We start from the raw sequence: 13,764 nt of genomic DNA, 5'->3' as shown, positions 1-13,764 counted from the left end.
GAATATTTACATGTCAGAGTGAATCTTTACATGTCAGAGTGAATCTTTACATGTCAGAGTGAATATCTACATGTCAGAGTGAATCTTTACATGTCAGAGTGAATATTTACATGTCAGAGTGAATCTTTACATGTCAGAGTGAATCTTCACATGTCAGAGTGAATGACTGAATATTTACATGTCAGAGTGAATATTTACATGTCAGAGTGAATCTTTACATGTCAGAGTGAATCTTTACATGTCAGAGTGAATCTTTACATGTCAGAGTGAATCTTTAGGATGAACTAGATCTGGGGATGGCTACCTTAGTGATGTCCTTACCTAGAAGCTAGTAAGCCTGTCATCAGTGTTTGCTTTTAACACAAATATGATGATTTACATTTGCTATTATTATGTTGGGTTCATGTTAAGACATTTTCAGTGACTCTGAGGACCCCCTAGGGGCCCGGACCCCCTGTTGAAGATCTCTGCACTAAAGAACAGAAAGGTATTCGTGGTATGTTAAATCAAGTCAAACGAGGAGTAGTGAGATGAATGCAGATGAAGGGTGGCACACACACACACACACACACACACACACACACACACACACAAAGTGACATTGTGGACTCGCTTTAGTGTGAAGCTTCACTTTTAATAATCATATTATTGCACACATGCACTCACTACACCACTGATAATATTGATATACAGTACATTTTTTCAAAAAATATATTTTCAGTAGGATTTATAATGGGTAGGCCTATAATGAATTGGCTTAATTTAATCCTTAAATGTGTGGTCTCCCTTCTTTTGTCTTGAATTTGAGCTGGTTCATGACAACCATTATGCTTTGATCCCTGAATACCACCTTGTCATGTTACCACCCAGTGGATCTTGAACCAACACTGCTGATGAAATAATTGCTGATAGACATTTTTTTTATTCTTACTTTCTTACTACATGCAGTGGCTATTTCAATGTTTTTGCGAATGGAGTTGCAAACTCAAAATTGGGTTATCTTTAAGTTTAACCCTCAAATTGCCCCGTTTTCCTATATCAGTGTTCTTTTTAATTACCCAAAATAACACGATTGATTCCACACAATGCTCTTTGGCAAGAACAAATCTCTACTTTCATTAATTTTGGAGTGTCTCATTCAATTTTATAGCATTTGGAAAAAAACATTGAAGTGGTTTTTAAATAGTAGGCTATTGAATCAAGGTTGACATGTTCTAGTCTGTGATTATCATCAACATCCATTCCTTTAATTTTAGTCTCAATAATTTATAATTTCTGCTTTTCTAACTCAAACATTAGGAATGAGTTTATTGACACAAAAATCGCAAACATAGCTGTAAACTAAAGTCAATGAGTAAGTGTTACGTAGTGTTGAAAACGTCGAAAAAGTGATTATGAAAAAAAGCCTCAAAAGTGTTTTAAAACATCTATAAAAACATCAACAAAAGTGATTTTCAATGTTGACGTGAAGACAACACGAGGGTTAAGACGTGTAGGCCTACCTGCTGCTGCCACCAACAACACAACGGAAGAATTTTTAACTAAAGAATTGCCTAGTTATTTAAAAAAAAAAAACTCTTCACCTACGTTGCACCTGAACATGTCGGAAACGAAATCTTCAAACTAACTTTTCCGGGTTAAATTGATGGGCTTTGAAAGCAGACTGCAGATCTGAAGCAGGTTTTTAACGACTGTGATTAACACAATCAACAACCACGATAACACGGTGATGACGTAGGCCTACTCCTCTTTCACTGGACCCTGCTCTGGATCTGCGATCCCCGGCCCCACGATTAGCTCGCCGTGATCGTATAGTGGTTAGTACTCTGCGTTGTGGCCGCAGCAACCCCGGTTCGAATCCGGGTCACGGCAGTCTTTTCTGCGGCTCTTGTGCAACGTTATAAACAACAGCCATCGGTTGGTAGCCTATTACAGTTTGGCTTAAAAAAAACGGCTTCCCTCAAAGTTAAAATGAAAGTGTTATTGTTATAATGTTCAAAGAAACATTAAGCGGCAAGCTGACAGAATTAGGCCGATAATGCTGAGTTATTTGTTTAGGTTTGGGCATTTTTATACTTTTTTTTTTTTAATAGGGAATTATTTTACGTTTTTACTGTGCCACATGTTACGCATTTCCTACCTAGCCTATTTAAATGTAGCAGCACATGGACAAGCTGCAACATAAGAATGTATGAATTTATTCATCTTAATAATAGGTTAGTTTCATAGGCGTAAATCACGAGGGGGGCAGGACCTACCACATCTGAAAGATCATTAATATATGAAATAGCATTGTAAGGAAATAAAAGTCAGGCAGGTAAAAAGTAGCCTGGCTCCACCCTCTTATGTACTTCTGCTCAGTTTTAGTTTTCCTTCAGGACTACGTCTGGGTTTGCGGTATTTTCGCGGGTTTTCATCGGTCAAATTAGAGGGAACAGGACAGAGGGAGCGGCTGAGAACAATGATGTTGAGGTTAGAGTAGTAGATCCGTAATGGCGGTGGAGAAAAGACGCGAGCGAAGCCATCCGGTCCGTTGTGGGAACGCTACCAAAATATCCAGAAGTTAAAGCACGAACAACAACAATCTTTGCTGAGTTTTGTTGGCGGCCATGATGTTGTGGCCCTCCTGCCCACGGGGTTTAGAAAAAAAATGATTTTTAGCTTGCTGAAGGAGTTAGCTAAGGCTAACGCTAGCAAACTCCTAAGGCTAACGCTAGCCAACTCCTAAGGCTAGCGAAAGCGATGCTAAGCCGACGTCACTACCAAACATTAGCGAGTGGTCATGGCCGATCCAGAGTGGCTCTGGGCATTCAGATATCAAACTTCAACAGAGTGCCCGCCTTCACGGAAAATAACACCTTTCAACAAAGAGTTGCCAGACTCTTTGTACAAATGAAATGTACGAGAGTCTGGTAAGACCAGGCTAGATAAAAAGCAGCTAAAAACTTAAAGCAAGTGAGAAAGTGTGGTTCTTTTAATTAGATTTAAAAACTTCAATCGTAGAACATTGGATTGATTGATTGGAGTTTGGTTGTAACATTTAGGGACGTTTCCCTTGGCCATATATATAGTGAAAATGAATCACACAATATGCCCTTGATAGATTTATCTACTGCAGTGTGTTAGACACCGGACTCAATCCACAGGCCCATAAAAGAAGAGCATTGCTGTGATTTGTGGCAGCAGTGTCAGGGGCCCGTTAAGGCCCAAGCACACAATGTGTTTGGTTGACTATGAGAGAATGTGAAACAGCTCAGGAGAAGAAAACCCTACTGGACATCCATCTCCAGGGAAAGCTGGGTGAATACAAATCCATTTACTCATTTATAAAAGAGTCCTCCGGCTGCCAGGCAACTCAATCACACATTTTTACCGGCTTCAGCTCGGATTGGCTGAAACCAGGACGGTTGATTAGTTACTCAAGTTACATTTTTCCCTGCATGTTGTAATTGGTTGAGAAAGACAAGAAATTGTAATCTGGGACAATAAATAATCCTTGATAACTAATCAAATTATGTAGATATTTTGATTGAAGGGGAACTATTATATAGTATTTTCAGCTTCATACTTGTATTTTGTGTTGTGTGTTTTTGTGTTTGTACTAGGACATCTCAAATGTTCAAAAATCACTATCTTTCTCACACACACACATATACAGTACATATATGTGTTTATGTATGTATGTGAACATGTTTTGGATGCGTAAAAAACAATATATAACATGCAAAATATAGTCAAAGAAGATGAAAGATGAAATTGTGAATTCATTTAAATAACATTGTGCAGTTGTCCCACATGCTGTTTAAGGAAACTGCACTACCTCTTTACTCACTTTATTCAGATATTTTCAGCAATCTTATTTGTAGAAGGCATTCATGCTAAAAACACAATTAAGTGATTAAATTGTGCAACTACAAATATGTTTTTATTGTGTGAGTTTCCTTTGTAGATTTCATAAATAGATTATTTTGATCAGTTGTTCTGCACTTCATAATGTGTCCACATGGGGACACCCTCACTTCTGTTTTCCATCTCATACCAGCACTTTTTTCTTCAGTTTATGAGGGCTGTATGGTTGCAGACTGTGCCATATTATATTCTATACACTGCACTATTAACTCTTTCATGTTTTAACCACTCTCCCGTGGGCTTCTAAACCACTTAGCAGGTTGTCATATTATTGGCATATGGAAGTTTTGCGCTAGCATGTCTCTAGGGATGTCTTCCAGTCAGTCCACCACTTCAACCAGATTGAAATATCCCAAAAAAATACTGTCTGGATTGCCAGATATTTTGTAAATTTTATTCAGTGTCACTATGAGGATCAAATGTGTCGTTTAAGTAAAACGTCTTATTGTCTCTTTGACGGACTGCTGTAATATTTTGTAGGCTACAGACGTTTTATTCCCCTGTCAGGATGAATTGTTATGACTGGTGATTTCCATCTTGCAACTTAGGTTATGACCAAATACGCACAAAACGAATGATGTTCCCATCAGCCTCAGCTGTACTTTGTGTGTACTGCTAAGTAGTAAATGTTAGCACGCTAACATGGCAAACTAAGAGGTTGTTACCAAGCTGACCTTAGCTAAAAAACAAACTCAAAGCACCATTGATTGTGCCTATGTACAACCTCACAGAGCCGCTGTCATGACTGTAGGCTCTTCCCTGTTTTGAGTCAGCCAATAAGATTCTACTTTATAGACCATGCTACATGGGGTAAATGACATGAAAGTGCCCCAATCCTTTTGGCACAAACAAGGCCTTTAAATAGTTTAAAAATGCACTGTGATTTGATAATTGTAGTATTAGTTGTTGTTGTTATTAAGCCCTTGAAAGCCTAATTTAACCGAACACCTCTATGAAGGAATCCTCTTTTCCTAACATCTAATCCATCATAAACTCTCACTGTTAATTACACCAAAGGGAAGTATTCAAATGAATACCACGTCTGACTCAGCTTTTAGTTTGGTGCCTCATCAAACACAACAAAGAGTAATTTAACCGCAGTCCGAGCTCTTTACTTACATTAATTAACGTCGTGTTTAAGAGCCTTGTACTGTATGTACGCAGCTAATAGATTTAGTTGGCTCCATGAGTCTTTGTTTGTATATCAGCGGCAGATTCTATCAGGAGTAATCCACCCCTGAGTACATCTCTGTTCTTTCGATATTCCATGTTGGAACACAGCTTCAGGCCCAATTAGAAATGTTTTGTTGTCACCATTTGTTCCCTGATTGTCTTCTCTTCTTCACTGAAACTCTCAGATGAGAAGTGGATCTACACTTTGCAGTGTGTGCCCCACATTCTTTGAAATCACCATTATTAATTCAGCTTAAGAGGCCCTCAAGATGTGTAAGGCTCTGTGTGAGTGTGTGTGTGTGTGTGTGTGTGTGTGTGTGTTTAAGATTGATGCAGAAGAGAGAGAGAGAGTCCAAGCTTCAGGGCTCCTACTGACACAGTGACCTCGTACTGAATGGAGTTGGCTCTCTTTCACACTCACTCATGATGCTGGTGTGTTCAGATTCTAATAAGGTCAGTTTTTGGATGTGAAAAGTACCAGTTTAATGTGGACGAAGGAAAATCTTTTCAGATATAGCCAGAGGACTCAGGCTGTGTCTGAAATCACTCCCTATCTTCTATTTACCATACAGTGCACTACATGTATTCTCCAACAATGGTGCCCTCAAAAATACCACAATTCAATTTGCTACATTTTATAGATGTAAAAATGAAAGTTGTTCGACCCCACAGCTGTCAGTGATGACACAAAATGATTTTGATAAGTAAGAGCATGACATATCAGTTCACTGCTCACCGATGAGAAAACTATTGAGTGTCCATTAGCACAATTCTGTATGGATGTGGACCGAGTTGGACCACTTTGAACACAGAGGGTTTAGTTCCGGTGTTGAGGTGGCAAGACGAGTGCTTCGGGACCGTCTACAAACTACAACACAGAAAAGAGATCCAAAAATGTTTTCAAAAATGAGATTATGCTTATTTTTTTAAAGTGTTGTAGTTCAACTAGCAGGAGACACATTTTAATTGAGGTAAGTTTGGAGACACTATTTTATTTAATCATTAAATTCATTAATATTTTTGTTGGATCTCTCTTCGGTGTTGTAGTTTGTAGAGGGTCCCGAAATCTTGCCGTCTCAATACCAGAACTAAACAGAGCTGAATTGGCAAAACTTGAATGCATTTCAGATTCACTGTGTTCACTTGGAAGGAATCACTGCACATGGGTAGACACTTGAAAGGACATTTCAGACATGTTAAGAGGCTAAGAGCATGTTTAAAACTTGCCCTGTTTTGTTTTTATTCCCCCCTCCCCTTTATTTCTTTTCATTTTATACTTTTTTTGTACTTGTGCTCACTTAGTAATTTTCTCCCCTAAACTCAGTCTCAGAATAAAATAAAATCTGAATGATAAAAAAAAACAAAAAACGTTTCAGCGTCCTGGGTGCTAATGCTAGTAGGAGGACAACATTGTGTATGCAGCACCAAATGCTTACATTGCTTAAATTCTCCTTTAAGCCAATCACAATCGTCTTGGGCGGCGCTAAGCCCCGGACCCAATGACGGAACCTCAGCAAAATAGCCTCTGGAAGGAGCTTGTTTTGGTCGTACATGTGTATATCCAAAGGTTTTTGTAGTCGTGCAACAGATAACTCGGATTGGACCGATGATCTAGCCAGCTGTCTGGATTTACCCTGCAGAGATCTGAGGAACAGGTAACCATAGTCCTCATAAATCCACCGGAGTTTATAACACCAACACAAAGAAAGCGGAAGGTGACGTACTGTCCATCCGGCCTAAATAAAACAAAAACGTCCACAGGAATTTCAGAAGTGGAACGTTGTCGATATAGACTACCAATGTCAGGTCTAAGACAGTTCACCTCAAACAATTCCAATTTCATCATATCCTCACCTAAGGGAAAACACATCATTACATCTGACTTGTCTAATACATGTAAGACACATGGTATTGTGTAGATCTCCCTTGACTAATGACGCACACTGAGGTCTTTGATGAGGACGTTCTGTCAGTTCTCCGCAGATAGAGGCCCCAGTGTTGCAGCTGTATTTTTTAGTTGTTTATTTATTTGGAGTGTGTGGCTGTGAAATCCTTACATGTTGCAATTTAGCTTTTAAGTGGAACTATGTCGTTTCGCACTGATCTCCAAAACCTAGTTCAAGTAGAGAGCATATGCTTTAAAAGCCTAAAGCCCTAATCAACAGACATGTATTTGAAGATCTGCCAGGGATTAAGTTGCTCTCTATCCTTTCAAAATAGCATTAAGAGCACATGGGGTCCCTTATTTTCAGCAATAATACCTTGTGCAGGGACAGCAGCTGTTCTTGTCTGCCATCAAGCTGTTTTGCTGCCGTGAGGGCGAGGTGGTCCTGACCTCAGGGACTTTAAAAGGTAAAATAGTGTTATACAGCTGTTTTATCCATCGCAGTACTTCATAACGGACAAAAAGAGGCATAAAATAAGTGTTGTGTGGGCTTCAATATCAACACGCACTTGAAAGCTTGAGGCTTACTCATTTAAAGCTTTGAGATGGTCTCATTTTGTTCTAATCCTATTTCTATTACTGCTTTGTTTTAATGGGAATGCCAGTTTCTTTTTTAATGCAAAGCAGTTTGGGTTTACATGTAATGAAAGGTGCTATTCAAATAAAATTGATATTAAGTTTGTGTTAAATGTTTCTGTTCAAAGATGTACACTGTTCACTTGTACGCAGCTTTCAAAATAAACAATGATGCTAAATGAGGGAATTCATTTTGATGAATGATGATGATGTTTAGAAATCAAATGCAAAAAAATCAGAAAAGCCTTTATTGCCACAAGAAGTTACAGTTACGGGGAATTCACCTTGGTGAAAGGTGCATACATACAGTAAACAAACAAGATATTGAACATGAAAATTAACAATAAATACAGAAACAAATATATACAAAATAGCTAGTTTTAAGGATTTGATGTAACTCTACAAAGTGAAGCATAGAATCATGGAGCGGGATGTGAAACGGTACGTCACATTTGGAAGCCAGATGCCAGATTTGAACCTATAGCATCCAGAGTAAATCCTCACCCTGAAACTGTATCAGCCCCCAGGATGCCATTAGCAGCAGTGAGTGGGCCTGCATTATATATTTCCAAAGAGATGGTGAGAATGTGAATTACTGCTGCCCCACTTCCTCTTTCCTTCCCGCCTGGGTCCACCTTTAGGAGAGCGCTGCATCTTCACTCCCAGGGTGATGCAGATGGTCTATGTGCATTATACAACATGACGGCTGCATTAAACATGAACACAGCTCAACAGTGTCTACTGAACACATATCACTTTGCTTTATGGAACGTCTGGAGATGCTTTTATTCCAGATTCTTGAACAGAATGTGTGGAAGATGCTCAATGTGAAGTATTTGCTTACGTTACCAACAACACAGTAGCATATTATCAATGTACATGTCATACTTTTAAGATTGTTTTGGGGCTTTTTAGGGCTTTATTTATATAGGTAAGCTGACAAGACATGGAGGGGGGGGGGGGGGGGGGGGGGGGGGGGGGGGGGGGAATGACATGCAGCAATGGGCCGCAGGGCGGAGTCGAACTTGCGTCTGCGTCGAGGAGTAAACCTCCATATATGGTTGCCTGCTCTACCAGATGAGCTAACCAGGTGCCCATACATGTCGTACTTTGACCAGATTGTGTTTAGGCTTATAATATTTTAAATATGTTAATTTTTTTGCAGCGTTGTTCAGCATCTTACATTTGTTCTGATCCCTACTGAAACAGTTATGAATCACTATTTTTTTTTAAAGTCTCATTTTGATGTTAGCCTTTGGGATCTAAGGTTAATTTGGCTTTGTTGTTTTAGATACGGTAATAAACAGATGATTTGATTATTCCCTGATTATTATCATACGTTTATATTATCTTAGAGCTTGTTTAAACTGCAGATGCATTCTTTAAAGCCCAAAGTAAAGTTTTAGATGTTATTCTCTCCTTATACTTGTGATTATTACAGCAGCCTGTTCACTGGCAAAACTTAAAGCACATGTAAATGAATTCTGAGATTTATGGGGGTTTAAGTTTGTTAAGGATTGAGACAACATATCTGCCCATTTGGCTGGTTTTATCCACATCTTTCTGTATAGACATACAGATGTTAATGTGAGTGATGAATCATTAACAAAAAAATATTTATGCCTAAATGGATCAATTCAGTTGAAAAATTCTTGGCTACACTGTATGTGGGCAATAGGTACTGTATATGAGAACGCTCAATTGAAAGAGAGACATTATATCAATATTTATTCTTACATTTGTTACACATATTACACATACAGTACATTTGTGTATCTCTGTAGGTGTTTGCAGATGTGGCCACTAGTTGGTAGCCTTGTCCTTTTTATTTATTTATTCCGCGGCAGAGGTTTGGGATTATTATTACATCAACCACATCTGTGAAGCTTAACATTTCTTATTCATAATTCATAACAGATGGGTTTAGAGATAAATTCCTACGTTTTCATCTTCCAGTCAGTATCTTTGACCATTAATTTATTCTTTTATGTGATGATTAAAGCACTTGTTTTTTAACATATTGTTTTCTTCAGTTAAATAGAAGCCATTCCTTTTTCCTAAGTAAACAGGTATTTTTTCCGAAAAGAGTTTGTTTATTTGTTAATTACAAAGTCAGATTTTACAGAAGAAGATAAGAGAATGGGACAAGTAACTAATCATAAGAGAATGTGTGCGCGTGTGTGCGTATGTGTGTGTGTGTGCGTGTGCGTGTATGTGTGTGTGTGTGTGTGTGTGTGTGTGCGCGCGCGCGTGCGGAAGGCATGGTGGAAGGTAGGAGTGAAGAGAGGGGGCAGGTACCAGTCTCTGAGCCCCTCCTACAGAGAGCCACGGTGCGCCTCTGTTCCAATGGAAACAGGTGGGAACCCCGGACTCCTCCAATCACACCCACTCTCCATACGGAGGGAGAGTCCACGGAAGGAGGCTGGACCCAACCAACTTCCACACTCACCACACAGGAAAAGTCAGGAAAACACATCTGTCCTCGTATATCGCTGTATCCGCTGACCTGCATGTGTTTTCAAAGCTGTTCCGGTAAATATTAGCAAGGCAGCGGTGCGCCGGAGCGCTGCTAAAGTAGTTACCGCCACTTGGTCGCTGTAGTAGGCTAGCGCTGCAATGCTGGGACGGTTTGCTGCGATGGAGAACATGTAGCCAACTAACCGGATTTGGAATTGTGTTTTTTTTTCTTGGATTACTCCCTGTTAAACCAACCCAGTTTGTTTTTCCGTTAATTTTTTCTTGGTTCTTCTGTTAGTGTGGAGTAGTGCATACTTTGAAAATGCCTGCAAAAACCAAGTACAACCTCGTTGATGATGGGCATGATTTGAGGATCCCGTTGCACAACGAGGAAGCTTTCCAGCATGGGATCAACTTTGAGGCAAAGGTAAATTCACGGGCAACTACGTTAGAAAGTGTAGAACTATAGGTTACGTCTTATTCAAATGTACCAGTTTTCGAGTGTACTCTTTGCTAGACAACCTGTCTAAATGGCCAACACTAGTCTTACTAAAGGTATTTTAGGCTATTTAACTTCACTGGCCAAGCTAACTGAAATAACCGAAATCTAGCTAATCCTGAGAGATTTGGCTAGCTAGTCATTTGTTTACGTTAACGTTAGTTAGATTTGATATAGTTGCGCAGAGTCATTCCCGTACATTGACACTTGGAATGTTCAGTAGCCTAAATAAAAATAAAGTTAATGTCAACTATTCTTTAATAATGTGTTGTACCTGTCATATTTACTTCCCTGACAACAGTACATCGGCAGCCTGGATGTGACGCGGCCGAGCAGCCGAGTGGAGATTGTGGCTGCGATGAGAAGAATACGGGTGAGTGGAATCTCGACAAAACTCCCATTTCCAATTTTGCATGTTTTTCCACATCCTCGTTCATCTGCTACTGACCATGTCTGGTAGAATACGACATGGGGTGTTATAAGATTGACAGTGGTCCACTGCTCTATTCGGCATATGTATGGTCGCCCAAACAAGAATTTACACCATGAAAGCGTCAACTTTTTGATGGTTCACTGTCTTCTCTGTTGACGTTAATTGTGACGTAAGGCCGGGGAAATTTGAGCCGAATAATTTAAATGAATTAAATTGTTACCATAGTGCTTGGGGTTTGGTTTGTAGGCTAAATCTGGTGTCGAATTTATAACACCAATATTGTACAACTGTAAAAGTTGCTTTGGTGGAACTTTGCCCACTAGCCTTGATAGAAGAAGTTTAAATATACATTATTGTAATCAATCAATGCTTTGAACAATGGTTGAACTACTTGTTGGCCTTTCTCACTAAATGACACAGAGAATGGCATATCAGATTACCAAACTAAAGCGTAAAGTGGTGTTAAAGAAGTGATTGGCTGGACACACTAACTACAGTGTTATCATACACAGGCGGTATGCAGTAATGAAAGCACTTTGGAGTTTAACCATGCAGACTTTGTACTGTCCCAGGCTTGGCCTGCCTGGCAGGAGGTTTAGTCTCCCATGTGCTCCATCACTGTTTAAAAGTTTCCTTTGAAGCAATGCACTGGAGTGTGATCCACCCCTCCCCTCTCCCTCTTTCTGCTGTGTAAACCTAAGATTTACAGCTTTTTCTGCTCCAGAAACTAGACTTAATCTTTATCAGTGTGTCTGTCAGCTTGGCAGCAGTTGTCTTAGCAACCTAATACATGTTTGTGCCAGTGGTGCAGAGGTATTTTAGGATTATGGAGATGAAATGGTAGGTGTTCTGTGAGTAATCGATAATACCTTCAAAATCACACACACACACACACACACACACACACACACACACACACACACACACACACAAATGTTCTCATTGCCCTGTTCAGAGAAGTGACCTGCTCCTATAAAGTGGACCTCCCAGTGTGTTGATTTGGCAGCTGTTGTTGGCAGGAAAAAAGGCTTTGGTTTGGCTCGTCCAGTGTGAAAATGGCTTGACAACACAATGGAGGGAAACCACAGGTATCTAGCTTGGAAGAGAGGTCACACTGAAAGCATGGGACTGCTGGAGTAACTCTGAAGGCATTTCTTTTACTTGAGTAGAAGGAAAGCCAAGGCAACCTGAGCTAGGGCTGGGCAATATATCGATATTGTATTGATATCAATATATGAAGCAAGAAATTGTATTTCAATTTCAATACAAACATTTTCACTTCATGAGATTTTTTTAACAATAATATGAGTTCCCCCAGCCTGCCTACGGTCCCCCATTGGCTAGAAATGGTGATAGGTGTAAACCGAGCTCTTGGCATCCTGCTCTGCCTTTAAGAAAATGAAAGCTCAGATGGGCTGATCTGGAATCTCAAGGTTACCCCCCCTTTCTCTGCTTTGCTTTGGGAAAGGGACTTCAGATACAGTATTAGGGGACCACTAAGGCCTATATAAAAGAGACTTCAGATATGGTTTTAGGGGACCACTAAGGCCTATATAAAAGAGACTTCAGATATGGTTTTAGGGGACCACTAAGGTCTAAATAAAAAAAAAAACTTCAGATACAGTATTAGAATATACTTCACCTATATTCTAATATATATTCTAATATATATTAGATTATAGGTGATGTGATATGGTATTAGGGGACCACTAAGGTCTATTTAAAAGAGACTTCAGATATATAAAAGCACCATGTCATGGGACCGTTAAGAAACATAAGACAAAATTAAACCTTAGTGTAGTACACAAAGTTGTTTTAGTAAGTAAACATCAACTGACTTATTAGACAAGGAGATGTAGCTGCTTTACGTCTGATTGTTTTCATATTGATTAACACATGCTTACATCATCCACACAATTTTGACTGCTAAATTGTATATTATGTCGTTCTCTAAAACTGACTCAGAATCGGATTCTGCTCATGGATCCTAACTTATATTGAATTCTTGTTGAGTATGAAAGTACATCAAAATGTGTTTTTATGTGTGTTTATGTTTATTTTTGGTAAAAATTTAAATTAATGCAAACAAATCTAATGTGAATTCTCTCAGGTTGATACTTGAATTTGACACAGATAATGACTAAGGTTGGGAAAATGACTCCACTAATCACTATGATTTGTGCAGTTACTACATTTTCCTAGAATTCCCATAATGTGTAGTACCAATTGAGCTAGGTGTTTAACCAAAAAATATAAATCAATCGGTAGTGATTTACGCAGGACTGAAGCAACAGAAAGGAGGCTTTGGTGGAGAGACATTGTTGTTTTGGTTCCCTAAACTGCTGGATGGTTTTTACTGTGAAGCAGCTCCAGAAAGTGCCTGGGAAGTGTTTTGCTGAGTGAGCGTGGTGAAGGCACAGATCAGAGGCTTCTACTCTCTGTCGAATGAACACGAATATAGAGGTACATCAAAACAATGAAACACTAGACTGTAGACATATACACATATCGACATACAGGGAATTATTACATGTTTTCCCCCCTAACTCTATCATGTAGGGCTGGTTGATATGGAAAAAATCAATTATCATTATTTTTTATTTTTAAACACTTTGATATAGGTATTGTGGCGATATTGTAGGGTTGACAATAGGGCTGCACAATATAAGGAACATATCTAATTGTGATTACTTCGATGTACACTCACCGGCCACTTTATTAGGTACCCCATGCTAGTAACGGGTTGGACCCCCTTTTGCCTTCAGAACTGCC

General features: G+C 39.3%; 1 protein-coding gene, 1 long non-coding RNA gene and 1 other non-coding gene across 5 annotated transcripts in view; 2 read left to right on the top strand and 1 right to left on the bottom strand.

Moving 5' to 3' along the window:
• Positions 1-1,800: 1,800 nt before the first annotated feature.
• trnah-gug lies at positions 1,801-1,872 on the top strand. Its single transcript has one exon. It is a non-coding gene; the product is annotated as a tRNA-His (tRNA).
• An 8,251-nt stretch (positions 1,873-10,123) lies between these two features.
• LOC117950414 lies at positions 10,124-10,905 on the bottom strand. Its single transcript, XR_004657886.1, has 2 exons — positions 10,834-10,905; positions 10,124-10,386 (listed from the first exon to the last, which is right to left on the bottom strand). It is a non-coding gene; the product is annotated as an uncharacterized LOC117950414 (long non-coding RNA).
• Positions 10,239-13,764, top strand: part of LOC117950393 (carboxyl-terminal PDZ ligand of neuronal nitric oxide synthase protein-like) — a 168,071-nt gene continuing 164,545 nt past the window's right edge. For 2 of the 3 annotated variants that reach the window (XM_034881421.1, XM_034881420.1), the window contains exons 1-2: positions 10,239-10,487; positions 10,861-10,932. In XM_034881421.1, the coding sequence (XP_034737312.1) occupies positions 10,383-10,487; positions 10,861-10,932 (177 nt within the window). In that variant the 5' untranslated portion in view covers positions 10,239-10,382. Of the gene's footprint in view, positions 10,488-10,860; positions 10,933-13,764 lie in introns of those variants that run through there. The other variant, XM_034881422.1, reaches the window with a different exon arrangement.

This window comes from Etheostoma cragini, chromosome 9 (assembly GCF_013103735.1).
Source record: "Etheostoma cragini isolate CJK2018 chromosome 9, CSU_Ecrag_1.0, whole genome shotgun sequence".
In the NCBI taxonomy this organism is placed as follows: domain Eukaryota; kingdom Metazoa; phylum Chordata; class Actinopteri; order Perciformes; family Percidae; genus Etheostoma; species Etheostoma cragini.
This window is presented reverse-complemented; position numbering and strand designations above follow the sequence as displayed.